General features: G+C 40.8%; 1 protein-coding gene and 1 pseudogene across 1 annotated transcript; one reads left to right on the plus strand and one right to left on the minus strand.

The window, feature by feature from the left end:
* Positions 1-6,207: 6,207 nt before the first annotated feature.
* Positions 6,208-25,153, plus strand: EPCAM (epithelial cell adhesion molecule). The gene is made up of 9 exons (XM_066267071.1): positions 6,208-6,468; positions 11,318-11,425; positions 11,704-11,944; positions 12,780-12,845; positions 14,512-14,575; positions 16,391-16,492; positions 19,268-19,468; positions 22,700-22,744; positions 24,685-25,153. Exons 1-9 carry the CDS (start codon positions 6,393-6,395, stop codon positions 24,715-24,717), a joined length of 936 nt encoding a protein of 311 aa, XP_066123168.1. The 5' UTR covers positions 6,208-6,392; the 3' UTR covers positions 24,718-25,153.
* On the minus strand, positions 9,304-10,635 carry LOC136328678 (large ribosomal subunit protein uL30m-like; annotated as a pseudogene).
* Positions 25,154-25,598: the final 445 nt, after the last annotated feature.

Consider the following 25,598-nt stretch of genomic DNA (forward strand, 5'->3'; position numbering starts at 1 on the left):
TGATGATCCCACACTCAAGCCAGTGACCCCATACTCAAGTTAGCACATGCGCGCTCAAACCAGTGACCTTGAGGTTTCTAACTGGGATCGTCAGCGTTTCAGGTCAACATTTTATACATTGCACCACTACAAGTCAAGTTGTCATTTTTTGGACAATCTTTTTTTTCTTTAATTATTTTTTAAATTTTATTTATTTATTTATTTGTATTTCTCTGAAGCTGGAAACGGGGAGAGACAATCAGACAGACTCCCGCATGCACCCGACCGGGATCCAACCGGCACGCCCACAGGGGGTGACGCTCTGCCCACCAGGGGGCGATGCTCTGCCCTTCTGGGGCATCGCTCTGTTGCGACCAGAGCCACTCTAGCGCCTGGGGCAAAGGCCAAGGAGCCATCCCCAGCGCCCGGGCCATCTTTGCTCCAATGGAGCCTCGGCTGCGGGAGGGGAAGAGAGAGACAGAGAGGAAGGAGAGGGGGAGGGGTGGAGAAGCAGATGGGCGCCTCTCATGTGTGCCCTAGCCGGGAATCGAACCCGGGACTTCTGCATGCCAGGCTGACGCTCTACCACTGAGCAAACCGGCCAGGGCTCTTTTTTAAAATTTTTATTTATTCATTTTAGAGAGGAGAGAGAAAAGAGAGAGAGGAGAGAGAGACAAAGAGAGAAGGTGGGGAGGAGCTGGAAGCATCAACTCCCATATGTGCCTTGACCAGGCAAGCCCAGGGTTTCGAACGGGTAACCTCAGCATTTCCAGGTCGACGTTTTATCCACTGCGCCAACACAGGTCAGGCTTCTTTAATTTTTTTTTTTTTTTTTTTTTTAAGATTTTTTTTTTTTAATTGATTTTTTAATTGATTTTTAGAGAGAGGGGAGAGAGAGAGAAGGGGGAGGAGCAGGAAGCATCAACTCCCATATGTGCCTTGACCAGGCAAGCCCAGGGTTTCGAACCGGCAACCTCAGTGTTCCAGGTCGACGCTTTATCCCACTGCGCCACCACAGGTCAGGCCTTCTTTAATTATTTTTTAATGTTTAGCCTGACCAGGCAGTGGCGCAGTGGATAGAGCATTGGACTAGGATGCGGAGGACCCAGGTTTGAGACCCCGAGGTTGCCAGCTTGAGTTCGGGCTCATCTGGTTTGAGCAAAGCTCACCAGCTTGGACCCAAGGTCGCTGGCTTGAGCAAGGGGTTACTCGGTCTGCTGAAGACCCCCGGTCAAGGCACACATGAGAAAGCAATCAATGAACAACTAAGGTGTCGCAACGAAAAACTGATGATTGATGCTTCTCATCTCTCTCCGTTCCTGTCTGTCTATCCCTATCTATCCCTCTCTCTGAATCTCTCTTTGTCTCTATAAAAAAAAAAAAATCTGGTTCTTAATTATTTTAGTGATTTGAGAGAGAGAGAGAGAGAGAGAAACAGGAACATCAAAATGCTCCTGTATGTGCACTGACTGGGCATCAAACTGGCAACCTCTGTGCTTCGGGACAATGCTCTAACTAGCTGAGCTATCCAGCCAGGGCTGTTTGACAATCTGAGGGAAGAAGAGGTCAGTGTCTCTGACTAAATATTCAGGCATGGAATGTTTTAAAAATTCTTGCAGCAATCAAAACTGCAATGAGATACCACCTCACACCTGTTAGATTAGCTATTATCAACAAGACAGGTAATAGCAAATGTTGGAGAGGCTGTGGAGAAAAAGGAACCCTCATACACTGTTGGTGGGAATGTAAAGTAGTACAACCATTATGGAAGAAAGTATGGTGGTTCCTCAAAAAACTGAAAATAGAACTACCTTATGACCCAGCAATCCCTCTACTGGGTATATACCCCCGAAACTCAGAAACATTGATATGTAAAGACACATGCAGCCCCATGTTCATTGCAGCCTTGTTCACAGTGGCCAGGACATGGAAACAACCAAAAAGCCCGTCAATAGATGACTGGATAAAGAAGATGTGGCACATATACACTATGGAATACTACTCAGCCATAAGAAATGATGACATCGGATCATTTACAGCAAAATGGGATCTTGATAACATGATAAGAAGTGAAATAAGTAAATCAGAAAAAACCAGGAACTGCATTATTCCATACGTAGGTGGGACATAAAAGTGAAACTAAGAGACATTGATAAGAGTGTGGTGGTTAGGGGGGGGGGAGGGAAATGGGGAGGGGGAGGGGCACAAAGAAAACTAGATAGAAGGTGACAGAATCTGACTTTGGGTGATGGGTATGCAACATAATTGAACGACAAGATAACCTGGACTTGTTATCTTTGAATATATGTATCCTGATTTATTGATGTCGCCCCATTAAAAAAATAAAATTTTTAAAAATCAATTAAAAAAAAAATTCTTGCAGCAAACCAGTTGAAAATTGCTGACCTAAAAGGTATTGGGCTGAGTGAAGTAAGTCAAACAGGGAAAGACAAATGCCATATGATTTCACTTATATGTGAAATCTAAAAAACAAAATAAATGAACAAACAGTACAGAAACAGACTAACAAATACAGAGAACATTTTGACAGTTGCCAGATGGGAGGGGGAGTTGGGGAATGGGTGAAAATATGAAGGTATTAAGTACAAATTGGTAGTTACAGAATTGTCATGGGGATGTAAAGTACAACATAGGAAATATAGTTAATAATATTGTAATAACTATGTATGGTGTCAGATGAGTACTAGATTTATTGGGGTGATCAGTTCATAAGTTATATAAATGTCTAACCACTGATCTGTACACCTGAAACTAATATATTTATACTATTTTATAACTATAATTAAAAAATTAAAAATTAAAAATTTTTGAAATATTTATAGCTTTTAATCTTGTCATATTTCTTTCTTAGTCAAATATTATCTATCAAGCTATTTTTTTTAAATTTTATTTATTCATTTCTTAGAGAGGAGAGAGAGAGAGACAGAGAGGGAGAGAGAGGAGAGAGAGGAGAGAGAGACAGAGAGAGAGAAAAGGGGGAAGGAGCAGGAAGCATCAACTCCCATATGTACCTTGACCAGGGAAGCCCAGGGTTTTGAACCGGCAACCTCAGCATTTCCAGGTCGACGCTTTATCCACTGAGCCACCACAGGTCAGGCTCAAGCTGACTATTTTAAAAATTTTTAAGCACCCTAACCTGTGGTAAGCACTGACCTGGAATGCTGAGGTTGCGGAATCGAAACCCCGGGCTTCCCGGTCAAGGCTCTTTTGAGAAACAACTATAAATTGATGCTTCCTGCTCCTTCCCATGCTCTCTCTCTCTCTCTCACCCCTCTCTCTAAAAATCAATAGATAAAATATTTTTTATTTTTATTTATTTATTCATTTTAGAGGAGAGAGAGAGAGAAAGAGAGAGAGAGAGAGAGAGAGAGAGAGAGAGAAGGGGGAAGGAGCAGGAAGCTTCAACTCCCATATGTGCCATGACCGGGCAAGCCCAGGGTTTTGAACCGGCGACCTCAGCATTTCTAGGTCAATGCTTTATCCACTGCGCCACCACAGGTCAGGCGATAAAATATTTTTTTAAAAAGCAATATCTGTAAAATTGAATAATTTTGGGAATATACTTGGGTAAAATTCTTACAAAGTATTACAAAATATTCTTAAATATAGCACTGAAACTACAGAAGACTCACAATCATAGCATAAAATGAGAGTAATTTTGAGCAGTGAATGACAAATTGAGGTATTAAAGAGCTACAAAAATACATATTTTAGATGTATACTCAGATATTATGAGTCAGAAGTTAGTGTGGTATTTTGTCATTTAATAACCATGTTTACTCAATTCACTTTATTGCAATGAACAATTTAATAAACAGCTGTCAAGTTTATAAGAAGATGAGGTGCTTCTAGATTAGGTAACAGATTAAGACCTGGCAATGGAACATTTTACAAGTAAAGCCACAATAACCAGTTAGATTATTCTTGTTAAAAGTACATGTAGTTTGTAGTCTGGCTGTGTGCAACAGCCTGAAAGAATCCAAAATGCAGAAGACAGCAAAAGTCTGGTTAACTTGTTCCTGACTTGATAGTCCTATTCTTTTCACTTTAAATTGTTGAATAGATTACAAAGTTCCAAAACTAGGTCTAACAACTGAGATTTATAGATTTAAAATAATGATAGGAGCCCTGGCTGGATGGGTCAGTAGGTTCAAGCATAGTCCTGAAGCAGAGAGGTTGCTAGTTTGATCCCTTGTCAGGGCACATACAGGAACAGATCTATGTATCTGTCTCTCTCTCTCCCTCCCTCCTCTCTCGCTAAAATCAATGAATGAAAAATCAATCAATCAATAAAACAGCGCTAGGATTTCCATAAAACTTCAATAACCAAGAAGGTAGCTTATTTAATGTCCAAGTAAAATTCAAATTATACATCTATTTACTATAACAATGCAACTATTTACATTAATCAACTTGCAATAGGAGAGTACAATACACTTAAATTATTGTTCAATAAAAGCATGTTTTGATTGCATACTTATACAAATTTAGTTGAATTGTAAAATTGCTTTTTCACCTTTCCTTTTTTGAACTCTTACTCTTATGGTTTTTAAGCAGGAAAAAAGAAACAGATTATAAATCCTAGCCAGTTAGCTCTGTCGGTTAGAGTGTAGTCCAGAAACTCCAAGGCTGAGGGTTTGATCCCTGGTCAGGGCACATACAGGAAGCAACCAATGAATGCACAACTAAGTGGAACAACAAATGAATGCTCCCCCCCCCCTCAAATCAACCAATAAAAATGTTTAAAAAGAATAGGGAAGCTCTGGCCAGATAGCTCAGTTAGTTAAAGCATCCTCTGTATACACCAAGGTTGTGGGTTTGATCTTGGGACAGGGCACATATACTGCATAAGAATCAATGAATACATAAATAAATGGAACAACAAATTAATATTTCTCTGTCTCAAGTCAATAATAATAAATAATAACAATAATAGATTAGGGAGCATTTGGAGTATTTGAGATCTTGCTTCCCGATAACTTGTCAGTTTTGGCTCAAATGAACTCAGAAAGATTGAAAACAGCCCTGGCCAGATAGCTTGGTTGGTTTGGAGCTTGTCCCCAGGAGCAGATGTTGCTGGTTCTATTTCCAATCTAGGCACATACAGGACTGACTGGATGTTCCTGTCTCTCTCTCTCTCTCTCTCTCTCTCTCTCTCTCTTCTTCTTCTTCTTCTTCTTTTACTGAAATCAATAAAAATAAAGAGGTTCAAAAATTTTTGAAAAAATATTCAAATTAAATAAAAACAGGTTATAATGATATTACAGCTAATAACATTAAAGACACTTTTAAGTTACTGAATGCTTGGAGTTACTATAATTATTTAAGACAGCAATAACAGCAGGTAGTAATTTAATTCATTTGCACTGAAATAAATCATTGTTCCTCGTTTCTACTCCCATATATTTTCTTTTTTATTAATTTTAATGGGGTGATATTGATAAATCAGGGTACATATGTTCAGAGAAAACATCTCCAGGTTATTTTCCCCTATATTTTCAAAGGACTTATCAATATTGTTCTCTAATATTTATTAAAACCTGCTTGATCTTAGTTTCCAGCATTTGGTTCAATGGAAACAAATTTTCTTATATCTCCAAGGGCTAAAAAGGGAAAAAGAATTATTTAGAAAAATTATAAAGCACGAATTTGTCATTCCCCCACAAGCCAGGAAGATTTTTTTTTTCTAGTTTTAAAGGACTACAAGTAAACTGCTAGGTAAAGCTCAAAGGCTTTTTTTCTTTAAACTTTTTTTATTGTGGTCCCATGGTTCTCCGCTTCTCTTTGTATTCCACTTTAGCTTCCAGGTTCCTCTTCCTAGCTGCTTTGCTCTCTCCTCCATGCCCCATTTCTTCAACGTTTCAAAGCAGTGCTCTCTCTGATAAAAGCAAGCCGCAGTATTTTTCAAACCTTCTCTGTGGCCACTAATGTCCCTAGCCGCAGCCCATTACCTTCCCTGTTCCCACGGGCCACCGAGGGAGAAAGCACCTGGTGGCCCTGCCGGGGAGGATGCACACCTGGAGAGGAGTGGCGCCCCCACTACTGCGCAGAGGGTGGGGGAGGGGAGCCTGCCCCCCCTCCGCGCCCCCGCCCCGCCCCCGCCCTCGGGTGACTCATGGCGGAGAACCCGCGGGCTGAGGTGAACAGCCCGGACTGGCGCCGGGAGGCGGGGCCGCCAGGTCCGGCAGGTCCGCTGCGCCCCGCCCCGCGCCCAGATTGCGCAGTCCCTCAGTGAGCGCGCGTCGTCTACTCCACCCGGAGCATCTTGCTGCGATCTTTTCCACGCTCGCGCGCCCCACGCCTCGCGCCTCCCGGCCTGCCGGCAAGCTCCTCTCGCCCACTCCTTAAGCTCGTCCACCGGGGAGCCCCGGCCGCCTCGCCGCGCGCGCAGCATGGCGCTCCCCCAGGTCCTCTCGTTCGGGCTACTGCTCGCGGTGGCGACGGCGGCGGTGGCCGCGGCTCAGGGAGGTAGGGACCGGCATTACTGGGCTCGGGGTGGGGGAGCATTGGCCCCGGCACCTGAGACGGAGACTGTGGGGAAGGGGGGGGCTGCCTTGCGTTCCTGTCCGGAGACCGGACGGCGGGGCGGAAGCGGCGGGAAGGCGCCCACTCGCGCGGGCCGGAGGGAGCATCCTCGCTTGCCGGCTTTGCAGTCCTCTCTAGGGAAGTGGCCCCTGGCAGGGAACGGAGTGGCCATGTCCGGGGATTCTTCAGACTCTGTGTGTGCGACTAGGGCTGGGGCGCACTTGGGGTTATGCAGTGGCCGAAACCAGCTCGGGCCGGGAGGGGTGTCTGCGACGGAGACCTACGGGTCCACCCCTCCCGGACCACCTGTGGCGGGTTCCGGCTGTCGGTCTCGGGAGGACACAGGTGGCTGCGGGGAGGCCGGTGGGGCCGCTCCCAGCCTGCGCGCGGGAGAAAGTCCGCCTGGATCTTGACTATGAGATGTGTGTGTAGATGTTTTCCTTTTTCTAAGGGTCATATGAGTAATGCCAAGTTTATTGTAGGGAATCCGGAAATATCGATAACTCTAAAGGGTAAAAAACTCGTAATCCCGCCACCTCAAGAGAATCCCATAATTAATAATTGGGTGTGTTTTTCTTTGCTCTAAACTTTGCCCTAAATCTAAATACATAGTTTTATATCTTGATTTCCCCGCCTCCACATCACATCCAGAGTTTTCCATTTTCTTTATTCTTGAAAACACGATTAAAATGGTGACAGATCACTCTGTATTGTGGAAGGTCACACCATTATCTAAATGTCGGACTTGTAGATTGATTTTAGTTTTTCTTACTCTGGGTTAAAAACATCTTGGCTGCTATCATTTGTAATATGGTGGACAGAGTTGACATGGCAATTGGCCATAGTTTTCTGGGAAGGTTTTTATACCGTCACCATCAGGACATAGCCTAATTGATTACACTTTCAAAATAATGCAGTTTAATCAACTCATATTCTAGATTCTTTCCGGGGTTAAATATTTAAATCTTAAATCACTTTAAAGTGCTGATAGCTGCTATTGGTCTGTTCAGAAAGTATGTGTTTTAAATTTGACGTTACTTGGACATAAAAAATGTGCTTTACGCAGGTATAAGGTTGTATAAGATTTTAACTCCTTGAGGACAGCCACTGTACTTTCTCCATTTGTGATCCTAATATTAAGATTAGTGTTTAGCCTGACCTGTGGTGGTGCAGTGGATAAAGCGTCGACCTGGAAATGCTGAGGTCGCCGGTTCGAAACCCTGGGCTTGCCTGGTTAAGGCACATATGGGAGTTGATGCTTCCAGCTCCTCCTCCCCTTCTTTCTCTCTGTCTCTCCTCTCCTCTCTCTCTGTCTCTCCTCTCCTCTCTCTCTGTCTCTCCCTCTCCTCTCTAAAATGAATAAATTAATTAATTAAAAAAAAGATTAGTGTTTAGTGCTGGTCAGATTATATAGGTGGCTAGTATTGATTATAATTTAAACAGCAAAAAAATTGCCTGGCCTATGGTTGTGCAGTGGATAGAGCTTCCACCTGGAATGAATGCTGAGGTCCTTGTTTCAAAACCTGGGGCTTGCCAGGTCCAGGCACATAAAATAAGCAATCAGTGGACAACTAAAGAGAAGCAGATATAAATTGATACTTCTCATTGCTCCCCCCCTAAAATCAATACATCTTAATTAAAGCCAACTTGGGACATGAAGAGTCGATATTAAAAGTCTTTGGTTTGTCATGTTATTTTATTGTTTTTAATGATTTCACTCTCTTAGCCAGACAAATTAGGTGGGTTTACCAATTTCAAGTTAAAATTTTGTAACTTGACTTATGATAATCAGGGCTATAGCTTTTAAACCGATACCAATACTCGGGATGGGTAGGTACCAGGGTTTAATTTAGTGAGGAAACCTGCATACTGAGATGCTCCCAAATTCAATTGAAAATATAATTTTCCCTTACACTTGCACAGGTCCTCCCCCAGCCAGCCGGGCCAAGATTTGGTAGCTGGTGCTAAAAGAAAAATCTTTTTTATTAAGTCAGAGGCAGGGAAGCAGACAGACAGACTCTCGCATGCGCCCCGACCCAGATCCACCCAGCAAGACCCCCTACACTGCCATACTCTGCCCATCTGGGGCCATTGCTCAGCAACAGCTATTTTAGTGTCTGAGGCTAGGCCATGGAGCCATCCTCAGTGCCCAGGGCCATCTTGCTCCAACCACCCTAGCCATGGCAGGAGGAGGAGAGAGAGTAATAGAAGGGGGAGGGGTGGAGAAGCAGATAGTCGCTTCTGTGTGCTCTGACCAGGAATCGAACCTAGGACTTCCACATGCTGACTGACACTCTACTGCTGAGCCAACTGACTAAGGCCAAAGAAAATCCTTGATTACATCCTTGCACTGAGACTGTGCCAGTGGCAGCTGTCCCTCAACAGACTGTTCTGTGGCATCTTTTTACTTACTTTATTTTTAAAAATTACTAGCATTTAAAATACATTTTAAAGGCCTGGCCTGTGGTGGCGCAGTGGATCAAGCGTCGACCTGGAATGCTGAGGTTGCCGGTTCAAAACCCTGGGCTTGCCCAGTTAAGGCACAGATTGGAGTTGATGCTTCCTGCTCCTTCCTCCTTTCTTTCTATCTCTCTTCTTTAAAATGAATAAATAAAAATAATTAAAATGATCGGTCATTTATAAAGAAAAAGATGGGGGAAGAACCCCCCAAAAGATAAAATACATTTTAATGAGACACTTTCTCACCATCTTGAAATAAAAATGATTTGCACTTTTTTTTTTTGATTTGCACTTTTTAATCTGAAACAGCTCTGGTAATTAAGACTTAATTGCTTTCTGATCCATGGGGCTCAGATGCCACCTCACTACCAACTACCCCATGCTCTTGAGGCAGGTGTGAGCCATGTCCTGTTGGAAGTCTTCGTAACCTCAGGGGCTTGATTCTTATCAAATTTTGAACCACTTTCAGTTTTATATTCACTGAAAGGTTGTCCTTGTGAACTTGCAGAGTGTGCACTTTTTCTTTCTTTCTTTCCTAATGAGAGGAGGGAGATAGACTCGCATGACTCCCGCATGTGCCCCAACCAGGATCAACCCATCAGTCCCTGTCTGAGGCCCATGCTCTGCCCTTCTAGGCCATACTTGCAACTGTGCTACCTGCTCACAAAAAATTAGGGGATCAGGGAAGGAATGTGCAGATACTCCAGTACTTTCAGTCTTTTGTATTAATATAATGCATTTTTACCAATGAAGTAAAAGTTGGTTTTGCATTTCATTTGATAATTGAACTTTTTATGACTTGTCTGCTTTTCTTTTTTTTTTTTAATTTTTATTTATTCATTTTAGAGAGGAGAGAGAGTTAGAATGAGAGAGAGAGTTAGAATGAGAGAGAGAGAGAGAGAGAGAGAGAGAGAAAGGGGGGAAGAGCAGGAAGCATCGACTCCCATATATGCCTTGACCAGGCAAGCCCAGGGTTTTGAACCGGTGACCTCAGTGTTCCAGGTCAACGTGCTTTATCCACTGTGCCACCACAGGTCAGGCTTGTCTGCTTTTCTGATGTTCTCATTTAATAAAATAAAATGAAGTGCTTTTTTTTTTTTATCACTTCATGTTCATTTTGAAATATCCCCTAATTTTTGTGAGCAGTATTTTTTAGTACCTGAGGAGGAGGCTTCACAGAGCCATTCTGAGTGCCCAGGGCGTATGTGCTCAAAGCACAGCTCCATGGCTGCTGGAGAAGGGAGGGATGTTGGAGAAGCAGGTGGTTGTTTCTCTTGTGTGCCCTGACTGGGAATTGAACCCAGGACCCAGGACATCCATAGGCCAGGCCGATGCTCTACCACTGAGCCAACTGCCAGGGCGTGCTTTTTCTAATCCAAGCATTTTTATTACATCTTTTCCCCAATATGGATGCCTTTTTGGACTTTTTATTCTGGTATCAGTATGTGGTTTATCAGGAAGCTGTGGATCCCACCATATTTTTCATGATCTTCAGGTGAAGGCTGAAACCCTTTGTGTGGAATTCTTGTCTTGGTAAATTTATCATGAATCCAATTTGTACAAATGAGGGACTCCACCTTTTGTCACAGAATGTATTTCTTTCTGTCTGCCTGGGGGCTTCTGAACTATTGAGCGCCAAATCCTTGCCATGAGTGTGGTTGCTGTCTTCTGAAGAGGCCCCCCAACAGGAAGCAGAACAGAGTGTTCTGTGGCATCTTAATCAGAATCGTGTCTTCTCCTGTTGCTCTAACCTTAGGCCCTCTTCCTTTTCATCCATTGACATACAAGTAAAATGCCCGTTCTTTAAAAAAAAAAGGAAGGACAATTTTTCTAAGATATAATGGAGTCCAAGAGCTGAGTATGTTCCCATTAAGCCCTAAAGCAAGCATCTCTTAATAAGAAAATCAATAGGGGTGGGAAGAAGGGAATGTGATTTATTTACAAATCCTATGATTGGAATTGTTGATTTTTGATTTTTGGAAGAAGAGTCAGTAACTTGACAGGCAAGGGTTTGTTTATCTTAGCAGGACAGGAAGGAGGGAAGGAGCTAACACTGGGAGTATCAGAAAGGCTACGGTAGATATGTTTGGAGTACTGTGTTCTCAATTTTAAAAAGTCAAAACTGGAATGCATGCAAATTAGACTGTCTATATAACATATACAAATTATGTTAGCCACTTTGATTATAGCTGAAAAATAGAACATGCAGGACCACTTTTTAAGGCTTTGTCCCTGTAATTTGGGCACTATCGTCAGAACATAATTTAGTTGGGCCACCAGAATTGATGGTTGAATTCACATTTTAAAATAGATTTATTTATTTATTTTCTAGAATGTAATTGTGAAAATTACAAACTGACCACAAACTGCTCATTGAACTCGAATGGTCAATGCCAGTGTACTTCAGTTGGTACACAAAATACTGTCATTTGCTCAAAACGTGAGTAGACTATCTGCATTACCTTTAAACTTTATTTTGTCTTGTATTTCTTTAATAGGTGTGTTTTGAGTTGGGAAACCCTTTATTGGCAGAAATCTAAATCATGTTATTTTATCAATATCTCATATTTGAAAGCTTATTTTTTAGAAAGAGTGTGGAACATCATGTAAGTCTACAGTAATCTTTGGTCCTGGTAATTTGAAGTTAAATTAAAATTTCTTTTCCTTAAGCATAAAACTGCAGTTATTTTTCAGTGTGACATTAAGCATTTTTTGTAGTGGCTGCCAAATGTTTGGTGATGAAGGCAGAAATGACTCACTCAAAGACTGGGAGAAGATCGAAACCTGAAGATGCTATTCAGAATAATGATGGGCTCTATGATCCTGACTGTGATGAGAATGGACACTTTAAAGCTAAACAGTGCAATGGCACCACCGTGTGCTGGTGTGTGAACACTGCTGGGGTCAGAAGAACAGATAAGGACACTGAAAAAACCTGCTCTGAACGAGTGAGGACCTAGTGAGTTGGGCTGCCTATGTTACTTATTTCCATGATTTTCAGATTTGTTTAATTAAACTTATTTTTGAATATGTAATACGATCTGATGATTAAGAATTGAAAAAATAGAAAAAGGTTTAGAGCGAAAAGTCTCCATCCTGTCCCAGTCCCTCAGTTACCCAGTTTACCCCCATAGAACTGAAGTCACCAGTTTATTCTGTAACCTTCCAGAGATATTTTTTTAATATACTAGCAATATAGTTTTACTTTTTAGTTTTTTTTCTTATGGTAGCATAATAAACAATTTCCTTTTATATTTTTACTTAACACTGTTTAGTATTTTAAAGTTGGATTAGCATTAAATGTGTATGAATTATTTAAGCTATTTATACATTTGCTCATTTATACTGTAAGCTTTGACTTCACATGACCTTGTGTGTTGTGGCCAGAGGTCAGAGGGTCAATGTTACAAAGAGTGTTCCCTCCTGGATAAGTTCTTTATAAAAGATATGTGGGGGCCAAGGAAGAAATTAAAGGCACATCTATTGCATAGATCAGTGGTTCTCAACCTTTCTAATGCTGTGACCCCGCAATACAGTTCCTCATGTTGTGGTAACCCCAATCCAAAAAATAATTTTGTTGGCTACTTCATAACTGTAATTTTGCTACAGTTATGATTCGGAATGTAAATACCTGATATGCATTATGTATTTTCCGATGGCTTTAGGCGACCCCGGTCGCGACCCACAGGTTGAGAACTGCTGGCATAGATCCTTTTTCTGTTACTTCTAGCTTATTAAGAAAATAATATAGAAGTCTGAGTTGTTATAGTTAATACTATCTTTCTACTTTACAGCTGGATCATCATTGAACTAAAACACAAAATGAGAGAAAAACCTTATGATGTTCAAAGTTTGCAGACGTAAGTGCTATTATTAAATGCACTGTATTTGCACCAATGGTATTTAAATCTTCCATCCTACATTAGAAAAATTAAAACAAGTCAATACTTTTTCATATTTCTTTTTTTTTTTTGACAGAGACAGAGAGAGGGACAGATAGGAAAGACAGGAAGGAAGAGAGATGAGAAGCATCAATTCTTCATTGCGGCACCATAGTTATTTAATGATTGCTTTCTCATATGTGCCTTGACCAGGGGGCTACAGCAGAGCGAGTACTCCTTGCTCAAGCCAGCAACCATGGGATCATGTCTGTGAACCTGCACTCAAGCTGGATGAGCCTGCGCTCAAGCTGGCAACCTTGGGGTTTCAAACCTGGGTCCTCTACGTCTCAGTCCGATGCTCTATCCACTATGCCACCTGGTCAGGCCATATTTCTTAAAAAGTAAAATACTGTACATTATATTTTTAACCTTATTGTGAAAGAGTTGTAAGAAGAGTACAGATTTTTGTAGTATCTTTTATTTATATTCACCAGTAAACATTTGCCACATTTTTTTTTAATTAAGTGAGAGATGGGAGGCAGGGAGGCAGAGACAAACTCTTACATGTGCCCCAACCAGGATCCACCTGACAAGCCCCATTCAGGGCCATGCTCTGCCCATCTAGGGCTGCTGCTTCGTTGCTTGGCAGCTGAGCTATTTCAGTTCCTGAGGCAAGGCCATGGAGCCATCCTCAGTGCCTGGGGCCAACTTGCTTAAACCATTGGAGCCATGGGTGCATGAGGAGAAATGAGAGAGGGAAGTGGGGAAGGGTGGAGAAGCTTCTGTGTGCCCTGACGTGGAATCGAACCTGGGACTTCCACACAGCAGGCCGTCACTCTACTGCTAAGCAAACCAGTCAGGGCCACATTCTTCTTTATGTGTACTTTATTTATCTAAGCATCTATATTTTTTCCAGAACCATGTGAGAGCAAACTGTCAATGTGATGTCCCTTGACCCCTGAATACTTGAGTGTATTTTTTCTTAAAAACAAAATGCATTCTCTTACATAACCACTTACAGTTACCAAATTCAAAAGTTTAACATTATCTATATTGTGGTAGTTTTTCTAATGTCCTTTGTAACAATTTTTTATTCTCTTAGGACCAAATCTAAGATCATACATTGCATTTAGTTGTCAACACTGTTTTGGCCTTTCTTTATTTTTATGACCTTGAACTTGATACTTTTGAAGTGTATAGCAAGTTGTTTTACAGAATGTCCCCCAAATTTTGTTTGTCTGATGACAGAAAAAACACTTAAGTGATATTATGTATTCCAAAATATTTCACATTAGGAAGGAGATAATATCATCTTGTCCCTGTAGTGATGATGTGAATTCTGGTTAAGGTAATGTCACCAGGTTTCTCCACTGTAGAGTAACATTTTCTTTTTGATTAATAAATATAATCATTGGACAGATACTTAATACCCTGTTTCTAATCAAAGTGGAATTCACCAGTTTAGCATTAATGGGTGATTCTAGCCTGAGTCAATTATTATAATTGCAAAATGGCATAAAATTTTCAACAAGTTTGGTTAATGACAATTTCAGACCTTAGCTATCTGCTTAGTTCAAAAGTGTGCTTCTTAATGGTATGTCATACCATCATTAAAACAAAACCCATAATTTTTAATTATTCACAGTGCACTCAAGGAGGTAATCACAACTCGTTATCAGCTGGATTCAAAATATATTGCAAATATTCTGGTAAGATTATTATTTTATTTTAGTTTTTTAGTAAATGAGCTTTAGAAGCAAGTTGGTAAAGCAGTATGGTTTGGGTCTGATTTTTGGTGGTGATAAAATTGCATTTGAGAGAAATGCAGATTGGTACAGCTACTGTGGAAAGCAGTATGGAGTTAACCTCAAAAAAATTAAAGCTTGAACTGCATTTTGACCCAGCAATTCCACTTCTTGGAATATACCCCCAAAAATCCGAAACATTAAATCTAAAGAATATGTGGACCCCTATGTTCACTGCAGCAGTATTTATAATAGACAAGATTTGGAAGCAACCCAAGTGCCCATCAGTAGATGAATGGTACATTTATTCAGCAGAATACTACTCAGCTGTAAAAGGAAGGAAATCTTACCTTTTGTGATAGCGTGGATGGACCTGGAGATTATTGTGCTCGGTGAAATAAGCCTGTAAGAGAAAGACAAGTACCATGATTTCACTCATGTGGAATCTAATGAACAAAATAACTAAGAAACAATAGAAACAGATTCATAGATAAGAAAAACAGAATAACATCTGTCAGAGGGAATGGAGGTTATGGAGCTGGGTGAAAAAGGTGAAGGGATTAAGAAAAGAACAGATACTTAGAGACACAGATAACAGCTTGGGGACTGCAGATAGGAAAGAGGATGGGGGGAGACGGAGAAGGGTGGAGGGCAGGGTAGATGGTAGTGGAGGTCGAGTTGATTCGGTTTGATGAACACAATGCAGCGTACAAATGATGTATTATAGAATTGTGCACCTGAAACCTATATAATTTTATTAACCAACGTCACCCCAATAAATTCAATAAAAAAGAAAATCATTAATGCTTTGAACAATCTCTAAATAAATGGCTTTTTGATGGAAGCATTTTTTTTTTTTTTTTTAATTTTTTGGAAGCATTTTTTTTTTTTAATGCATTTGAGGAAAAAAAAATAAAATAAAATAAAAATGCATTTGAGTAATAGTTTCAGCCCTGGACACTTTATCAAGAAAATTCTATTTGGTTTTTCTTCCATAGCCTTTGAAAACCTGTTTACCCTTCAAAAAAAATGTATCTCTTGGCCCCTTGAGTGTGGCTCTTCCACAAAATACCATGTACGGGCGCTACCTCAATAAGGAATGTACCTACCTATATAGTTTAAGTTTAAAAAATTTGGCTCTCAAAAGAAATTTCAGTCGTAGTACTGTTGATATTTGGCTCTGTTGACTAATAAGTTTGCTGACCACTGGTTAGCCCTTCCTTAACTTTTGTCAACTCTGCTTGAAAAATACTTGAATAGTGTGATGGAACTCTTTCAAAGCAATGTGAATTTACTCTTAAATTCCTCTAGATTAAAACAGTTATCATTTTACAAAAGACTTTTTGGAAAGAATATACTTTCGCTTCCTAAAAGCAGAACCTGGTAAATGCATACTGCATTTTGAATTGCATCTCGTTAGCATTCTAGTTTAAAGTAGTTCTAACCAAATATACAGTACTTTAATATTTTCTTCTGAAATCTAGTCAGAAGAAGAAAATTCTCTTTTGAAAAGAAAACATGCATTGTAATTATCTTTGTTTGCATTGCTATCTGGATAGATTTAAAGACCTCCCAAAGATTTTTAAATTAAAATTTTCCTCCCAAAGATTTTAAAATTATTATTGATAAACTCAAGTATCTACTACTGGAAAGTAACATTGACACATGTAGTTTATAGAAAATCAAGCAATGAATGTTCTGATTATTGAACAATGATATTTTCATGATTTTGGTTATACTAATATTTATATTAATTTGTTTTTTTCAATTTGCCCCCAGTATGAGAATGATGTTATCACTATTGATCTGGTACAGAATTCTTCTCAGAAAACTCAGAATGAAGTGGACATAGCTGATGTGGCATATTACTTTGAAAAAGATGTGAGTATAATTTTTCTCGTTTTATTTGTGTGTTCAGAAATGAATATTTTTTGTCGTGCCTCAGTGGATTCAAGATCTTTCATCATTTAGTTCTCCACATACAGATCAACCATATCTCTTAACTATTCTCCAAGTGGCTCTTATGCTGCAATTAATGTTGTCTTTCCTGGCCCTGGCCGGTTTGCTCAGTGGTAGAGCGTCGGCCTGGCGTGCGGAAGTCCCGGGTTCGATTCCCAGCCAGGGCACACAGGAGAAGCGCCCATCTGCTTCTCCACCCCTCCCCCTCTCCTTCCTCTCTGTCTCTCTCTTCCCCTCCCGCAGCTGAGGCTCCATTGGAGCAAAAGATGGCCCGGGCGCTGGGGATGGCTCCTTGGCCTCTGCCCCAGGTGCTAGAGTGGCTCTGGTCGCAACAGAGCGACGTCCCGGATGGGCAGAGCATTGCCTCTTGGTGGGCGTGGCGGGTGGATCTCGGTCGGGCGCATGCGGGAGTCTGTCTGACTGCCTCCCCATTTCCAGCTTCAGAAAAATACAAAAAAAAAAATGTTGTCTTTGCTGTTACTCTGATGCACCTTCCTTGTTTGTATATTTATGCCTTTTGTTTGTAGATTTTTTTTACTATTATTGGTTTGACAGGGGGGTGCTGATGAGAAGTAGTTGCTTGACTCTAGTTGTTCATTGGTTGCTTGTTGTATGTGTCTTGACCAGTAAGCCCAAGGTTTCGAACCGGTGACCTCAGAGTTCCAGGTCAACGCTTTATCCACTGCACCACCACAGTCAGGGTCTCCAAACTTTTTACACAGGGGGCCAGTTCACTGTCCCTCAGACCATTGGAGGGCTGCCAAATACAGTGGTCCTCTCACTGACCACCAATGAAAGAGGTGCCCCTTCCAGAAGTGCAGTGGGGGCTGGCTAAATGGCCTCAGGGGGCCGCATTGCGGCCCACGGGCTGTAGTTTAGGGACGCCTGGTAGGCTGTATATTTACTGCCTTTTAATCAAATTGTTCTGTCTAGAATATCTTCACATAATTCTTTTTCTTTTTCTTTTTTTACAGAGAGAGAGTCAGAGAGAGGGATAAGGGACAGAGAGACAGACAGGAATGGAGAGATGAGAAACATCAGTCATTAGTTTTTCGTTGCGCATTGCAACACCTTAATTTTCATTGATTGCTTTCTCATACGTGCCTTGACCGCAGGCCTTCAGCAGACCGAGTAACCCCTTGCTCGAGCCAGTGACCTTGGGCTCAAGCTGGTGAGCTTTTACTCAAACCAGATGAGCCCGCGGTCAAGCTGGTGACCTTGGGATCTCGAACCCGGGTCTTCCACATCCCAGTTCGACACTCTATCTACTGTGCCACTGCACGGTCAGGCCACATAACTCTTATCTATTACTTTCTCATTAGTGGTTACTTAGTTTGTGTACATAGCCCTTCCCTATTATTTTCTTAAGAATTATGTGAGAAATACTGTGTAACTGGTGTGATAAAATAGTTTGCTTAAGCTTTAATATATTAAGTAAGCTATTTTCTAATGAAGTCTGGGATTTGCTTCAAAATCATCTGGCCTGGGGAAGGCTGGGTAGTGATAGGACAGAGAGAATAGAATGAGGGTAGGATTGGCCATGTGTTTATATTGTTGAATCTGGTGATAGGTACATGGGACTGCATATAGTATTCTTTTTTTTTTTTTTTTTTTTTGAAAGCGATAAGGACTGACAGGAAGGAAGAGTGATGAGAGGTATCAACTTGTAGTTGCGACATTTTAGTTGTTCATTGATGTCTTTCTCATATGTGCCTTGAGTGGGGAGCTCCAGCTGAGCCAGTGACCCCTTGCTCAAGCTAGCGACCTTGGGGTCATGTCTTTGATGCCATGCTTAAACCAGTGACCTTAGAGTCTCAAACCTAGATTCTTAGTGACCCAGGCCGACGCTCTATCCACTGTGCCACTACCTGGTCAGGCCATTATACTATTCTTTCTACTTTTGTATATGTTTGAAATTTTCCCACAATTCCCTGGCCAGTTAGCTCAGTCAGTTAGAGCATTGTCCTAAAATGCCACGGTTGTGGGTTTGATCCCTGGTCAGGGCACATACAGGACGCAACCCATAAAAGCACAGCTAAGTGGAACAATAAATGAATGCTTCTCTCTCTCTCTCCACGCCCCCCCCCCCCCCCCCCCGCCGCCGTTCTCTGTCTCTCTAAAAGCAATCACTAAAAGAAAAGAGAGTAGGACCGCCCTGGCCGGTTGGCTCACCAGTGGAGTGTCGGCCTGGCGTGCAGGAGTCCCGGGTTCGATTACCGGCCAGGGCACACAGGAGAAGCGCCCCTCTGCTTCTCCACCCCTCCCCCTCTCCTTCCTCTCTGTCTCTCTCTTCCCCTCCCATAGCCGAGGCTCCATTGGAGCAAAGATGGCCCGGGCACTGAGGATGGCTCTGTGGCCTCTGCCTCAGGCGCTAGAATGGCTCTGGACGCAACAGAGTGACGCCCCAGAGGGGCAAAGCATTGCACCCTGGTGGGCATGCCGGGTGGATCCCGGTCGGGCGCATGCGGGAGTCTGTCTGACTGCCTCCCTGTTTCCAGCTTCGGAAAAATGGGGAAAAAAAAAGAAAATTTCTCATAATTAAAGTGTTTTGTTTTTTTTAAGTTCAGTGTATAAGATTGTTGTCACTGAAGCCATAAAGATTCTTGGCAGCTGTTCTTATGATTTATAATTGCATGTAATACCATGTGGCCAGGTTTTCTTAAACATTTAAAATTGTTTTGCTCCTTCTCAATATAGGTTAAAGATGAATCCTTGTTTCTTGGAAAGAAAATGGACTTGAGAGTAGATGGGGAACAACTGGATCTGGATCCTGGTCGAACTGCTATTTACTATGTTGATGAGAAACCACCTGAATTTTCAATGCAGGGTCTAAAAGCTGGTATTATTGCTGTCATTGTGGTTGTGACAATAGCAGTTATTGCCGGAATTGTTGTTCTGGTGAGTATAGAACAAGTAAAGTTTCACCTCAGTATATTCTTTCAAGGAAAGAAGACAATATCAAAAGGCTACATCCATGTTCCAAAATAATATAAATGAAACAAAACTCATTTTATAAATCTCTGTAGTGAATGACTCTTGCATTTCTGATCCCCTTTTATAAAGTCACCTTGTGAAGCAAGGAAGGATACTAATCTGAGAAAAGCTTGTAGGTGTGCACCTCACAGGTCAGAGTTACATTGACATCAAGCAGCAAAGGTCTTTCAGTTCAACACTCCTGCCAGGATTAGTGCAAAATACCTGAACTCCCAAACCAGTCAAATTAAGGTTGACATTGGAAGACGTTAAAAGGGATAAATACGAAACAATAATTCTACATAAAAGATTAGCAAATTAATTAAGCCCTGGCTGGATAGCTCGGTTGGAGCGTCGTCCCGGAGCACAGAGGTGGAGCAGCTCGATGCTTCTGTCTCTCCTTGCCTCAAAAAAAGGAAAAAAAAAAGATTAGCAAATTAAATTTAGCAATGCTTCAGAAGAAGACTGTATCAAGTGAACAAACAAGGTTTATTTTGGAAATGTAACGATGCTTCAGCATCAGGAAATCTTACCAACATAAAGAATTCAGAAGTAGATTTGAGGGTTCTGTGAGAATTTACATTTTCAATTCAGTGGAATTATCACGCTTGGCTATCCAACTGAAAGAAAACAAATGTTGAATTCCCGTTTCATTCCACCATATTGTCCAACTGTATGAATGGCAGAGCACAAGTGAAAGGAGTCAGGCAGTGCACCCTTGTTGAAATACACAAATTCCAAATGGATTATCATTGAAAATGTTTAAAAATAAAACATCAAAGTTAATTTAGAAAGTGTTTATATAACCTTGTGGTCTTGAAACCAAGCAAAGCAAGAAATCTGGAATCTGAAATAAAAAAATATCTATTTGACTTCATTGAAATTAGCATTTTGGCCTGATCAGGCCGTGGTGCAGTCAGTGGATAGAGCATCAGGCTGAGATGCAGAGGACCCAGGTTTGAAACCCTGAGGTCACTGGCTTGAGTGTGATCTCATTTGACTTGAGTGCGGGGGTCCTGGCTAGAGAGTGGGATTATAGACATGACCCCGTGGTTGCTGGCTTGAGTAAGGGGTCACTTGCTCTATTGTAGCCCCTGGTCAAGGCACATAGGAGAGAGCAATAATAACTAAGGAGCAGCAATGAAGAATTGATGCATCTCATCTCTCTCTCCATCTGTCCCTATCTGTCTCTCTCTGTCCCTCTCTCTGTCACACATAAAAAAGAAATTAGCATTTTGTATGGCAAAGATACTGTACAAAGAAAATATCAACAGGCTGTGGGAAAACACGTAAAACAAAAATGGGTATTATAAATAATGTATAAGTAGTTTTTACAAATTGATGAGGAAACTAAAAAAAGAATGGCAACAGGTATGGATAGATAATTTACAAAAGAGGTATTCTAGATGGCAAAAATAAACACATGAGCCCAGCCAGATAGCTCTGTTGGTTAGAGTGTTCTGATATGCCAAGGTTGCAGGTTCGATTCCTGGTCAGGCCACATATTAGAATCAACCAGTTAATGCATAAAATAAGTGGAAAAATAAATTGGTATTTCTCTCTCTTCCCCCATCTCAAATCCATAAGTAAATTTAAAAAATATATATCATTAGGTCAATTTAGATAACCCATAAAATAAATAATTTTAATAATGTTATTTTTTAACCCAATATGTCTAATACATTCTCATTTCAACTCAATATTTTATTTTTTTGTGTGACAGAGAAGGACAGATAGGAACAAACAGACAGGAAGGGAGAGAGATGAGAAATATCCATCATGGCACCTTAGTTGTTCATTGATTGCTTTCTCATATGTACCTTGACCGGGGGGCTAGAGCAGACCGAGTGACCCCTTGCTTGAGCCAGCGACCTTGGGCTCAAGCTGGTGAATCTTTCTCAAACCAGATGAGCCTGCGCTCAAGCCGGTGACCTCAGGGTTTCAAACCTGGGTCCTCCATATCTCAGTCTGATGCTCTATCCACTGTGCCACCACCTGGTCAGGTTCAACTCAATATTTTAAATATATTCTTTCATAGTACTTGAAATTATTGTGTATTTTACACTTACAGAACATTTTATTTATTGATTTTACAGAGAGGAGTGAGAGCGAGAAGTTATCAACTTATAGTTGCTCACTTTTAGTTCATTAATTGGTTGTCATAGGTGCATTGACAGGGCAAGCCCAGGGTTTTGAACTGGCAACCTCAACATTCCAGGTTGATGCTTTATCCACTGCACCACCACAAGGCAGGCAGAACATTTTAAATCAAACACGAAACATTGTGTTGGTTGTTGTCATTTTTTATTTTGAAGACCTAAGACGGTCCAGGAGCCTATGGCTCACGAGCTAGATGTGGCTCTTTTGATGGCTGCATCTGGCTCGCAGACATATCTTTTTTTTTTTTTTTTTTAATTGTATTTATTTATTTTTTACAGAGACAGAGAATGAGTCGGAGAGAGGGATAGACAGGGACAGACAGACAGGAACGGAGAGAGATGAGAAGCATCAATCATTAGTTTTTCATTGCGCATTGCAACACCTTAGTTGTTCATTGATTGCTTTCTCACATGTGCCTTGACTGCGGGCCTTCAGCAGACCGAGCAACCCCTTGCTGGAGCCAGCGACCTTGGGTCCAAGCTGGTGAGCCTCGCTCAAACCAGATGAGCCCGCACTCAAGCTGGCGACCTCGGGGTCTCGAACCTGGGTCCTTCCGCATCCCAATCCGAAGCTCTATCTACTGCGCCACCACCAGGTCAGGCGACAATTCTTTAATAAAAAACAATAACGTTAAAAATGTAAAACATTCTCATGTATTACAAGCCATTCATTTCCTACCGCTCATATTCATGATTGCGGGCAGCTGGAGCCAATCACAGCTGTCCTCCGGGACAACAAATTTTTATTGGATAATGTGTAATATACACGGATCATTGTATGGCTCTCATGGAATTACATTTTAAAATATGTGGCGTTCATGGCTCTCAGTCAAAAAGGTTCCCGACCCCTGATCTAAGAGAAAAGAGGTCAGTGCTCCTGACTGAACATTGCGTGTTTTAAAAATTCTTACAGCACACCAGTTGAAAATCACTGATTAAGACTAACTTTTTGTTTGGCTAACAGTCCTAAAATAGTAATCATTTTTCTTCCATTCAGGTTATTTCCAGAAAGAAAAGAACAGCAAAATATGCGAAGGCTGAGGTAAATAAATTACGTAATAAAAAAGCCCTTGTTTAATCTTTTACTCATAATCATCAATTGCTATGTCTTCCTAGACACTGACAGATCTCAATTATACTGGAGTCCTTTTGTAATATTGGCTATAGGGTCTTAGGGGACAGTCTTACAGTGCTCCCTTAACTAAATTTTCTTGCTCGAATTTCATGGTAAACCAGCTTATAATGAATTCTCCCTCACAGAATAATGTGTTAGGCAACCGATTAATTTTATTTTACAAAGTGTTAACATTTAATGAAGTCTTTTAGAAGCGACCTCTAGTGGATTCACATTAGAGAAACTCAGTATGAGTAATCACCAGATTTATTGTTCCTCTCCGAGTGAAATAATAATCGTTAAAAATGAATTTATGTCCTAGTAAACCCATTGGGATACCAGCTTGTCATAAACAGTAGTGTGAAATCTAAATGTGAGATCTGTTAATATGTTTCAGTCCCTTGGAATTAGATATGAACACACTTGTCCTTGAACTCATCAATAACATTTTCAGTATACCTACCAATTTTTGTATATGTATTTTTGTAATTGTATATGTGCTTTTTAAACAAATAACACAAATTTAAAAGAATATTGAAAAAAGTCTAATTGAACTAGAAGGTTCTAACATTTTTTCCCCATATAGTAATCAGTTGTCTGGCTTAGCTGATTTGGTGACCACAGATCTAGGGGACTACCCTAAACTGAATCATAACAGAAAGTCAGAATGACAGTGTGCCTTGTGGTTAAGAACAATATAGGCACTCCCTTCTCTCTGTCCCCCTCCGGTGCATTACTTCTGCCTTTTTCTCTCCTAACCTCCAAGAGCCCTTCTTCTGCCTCTGTATATTGTTTCCTGAGCCTACACAGCCCAACTGGCTTATTTATTCTACATCTGTAGCTTTGAAATAAACTTTTTTAAAAAACAAAACAGGCTCTGGCTGTTTGGCTCAGTGGTAGAGCGTTGGCCTGGCGTGCAGGAATCTTGGGTTTGATTCCCAGCCAGGGCACTCAGGAGAAGCGCCCATCTGCTTCTCCACCCCTCCCCCTCTCCTTCCTCTCTGTCTCTCTCTCTTCCCCTCCTGCAGCCAAGGCACCATTGGAGCAAAGTTGGCCTGGGCGCTGAGGATGGCTCCATGGCCTCTGCCTCAGGCACTAGAATGGCCCTGGTTGCAACAGAGCGACGCCCCAGATGGGCAGAGCATCACCCCCTGGTGGGCTTGCCAGGTGGATCCCGGTTGGGCGCATGCGGGAGTTTGTCTGACTGCCTCCCCGTTTCCAACTTCAGAAAAATACAAAAAAAACAACCCAAAAAACAAAACAGTATAGACCTGGGATAGATCACTTGTTATCAGGAAGAGTTATTTAACTTCTTGAAGCCTCTATATTTACTTACTTGTTAAATGAGGATACTGTACAGCTCCGGTGTGAGGATTAAACAAAGTAATCTGTGTAAAGTGTTGGTCCCATGCTTGCCACAGAGCAAAATGTTTGACAAGTGTGATAGTTGTTACCATGTCTCAGTTCTGCCAGTACTAATTGTGTGATCTGGGATTAGTCACTTAATTCTGAACTTCAGTTTCCTCACCCATAAAATAAAAGATTGATAATAAGAAATGAATTGGTTCTTCCTAGATGTAAAAATGCTATATGTTCAATAAAAATCTTACCCATTTTTAAAGATCTAGCTTACAAAAAAAAAAAATCTAATCTGCCACTTTCTGCTGTCACTCTGGCCATCTTAGTTCTTTAAACAGCGGTTAGAATTATGCAGCCAGTGTAGTCAGTCTTATAATTGGAAGAGAATCATCTCATAAATATGGAACAGAATCATCTTGCTTTCCTTTTTTTTTTTTTTTAAGTTTTCAGAAAGAAAAAAAGGTTGGATAATTATTTGAAATTTTTTTCTCTGTTTTCCTCTATTTCAGATAAAGGAGATGGGTGAGATGCACAGTGGATAACTGCTGTAATCTGAAGAGTATCTACAGAGGATAGAAGAAGGGAAATTAGCCGATGGACCCAGATCACAAAAATATGACCATGGGACAGAGAAATCTTTGAAGACTTATTTTGTTAGTTAAAATATTTGTAATAGTAAATAAAACCTATACTCAAAATATAGGCAACTTGAAATTGTCTACCAATCTTAAAATTGGACCACAAGTGTCAAATATATGTGAATCTGATATCCCAAAATCTGATAGTTCCAGAACTTGGACTGCATAGTTAAAATTATTTATATATAACATTGAAGAATGTGCATTAAATATGCTTCCACAGTAGTTTGAATGACTACTGTCTCATCCATTTGTGGCTAAAAGCTGCCTTCCTATTTACTTTTGAGTCTTGTACATAACCTTTTTTATGAACTATGAAATAAAACGTTTTAAAACAGAATTTCCTAACTTTGATTATATTGAATCCAATTTCATAGTATACACATATGATGATAATAGGTTAAGAAATGCTCTGAATGTTAACTACAAATTAGAACTTAGCATGAGTACTTCTCATGGATATTAAATATAAATGTATAGTCTATAATATATAACTTCTACACAGAAAAATCAGTTTTATTCAGAATGAATTTAAAGATTTTGTTTTAGACAAACTGGCTCTTGGGCAAACATTATACCTTGAGACAGAATTGATAAGAGAATGTGAACTGTGAATTCTTTGGTGGGTCAAGTTAGAAGTACCAGGTTTTTTTGTTTTTTTGTTTTTTTTTTTTACAGAGGCAGAGATAGACAGGGACAGACAGACAGGAACGGAGAGAGATGAGAAGCATCAATCATCAGTTTCTCGTTGCGCGTTGCGACTTCTTAGTTGTTCATTGATTGCT

The sequence above is a fragment of the Saccopteryx bilineata genome, chromosome 3 (assembly GCF_036850765.1).
Source record: "Saccopteryx bilineata isolate mSacBil1 chromosome 3, mSacBil1_pri_phased_curated, whole genome shotgun sequence".
NCBI classification, from domain to species: domain Eukaryota; kingdom Metazoa; phylum Chordata; class Mammalia; order Chiroptera; family Emballonuridae; genus Saccopteryx; species Saccopteryx bilineata.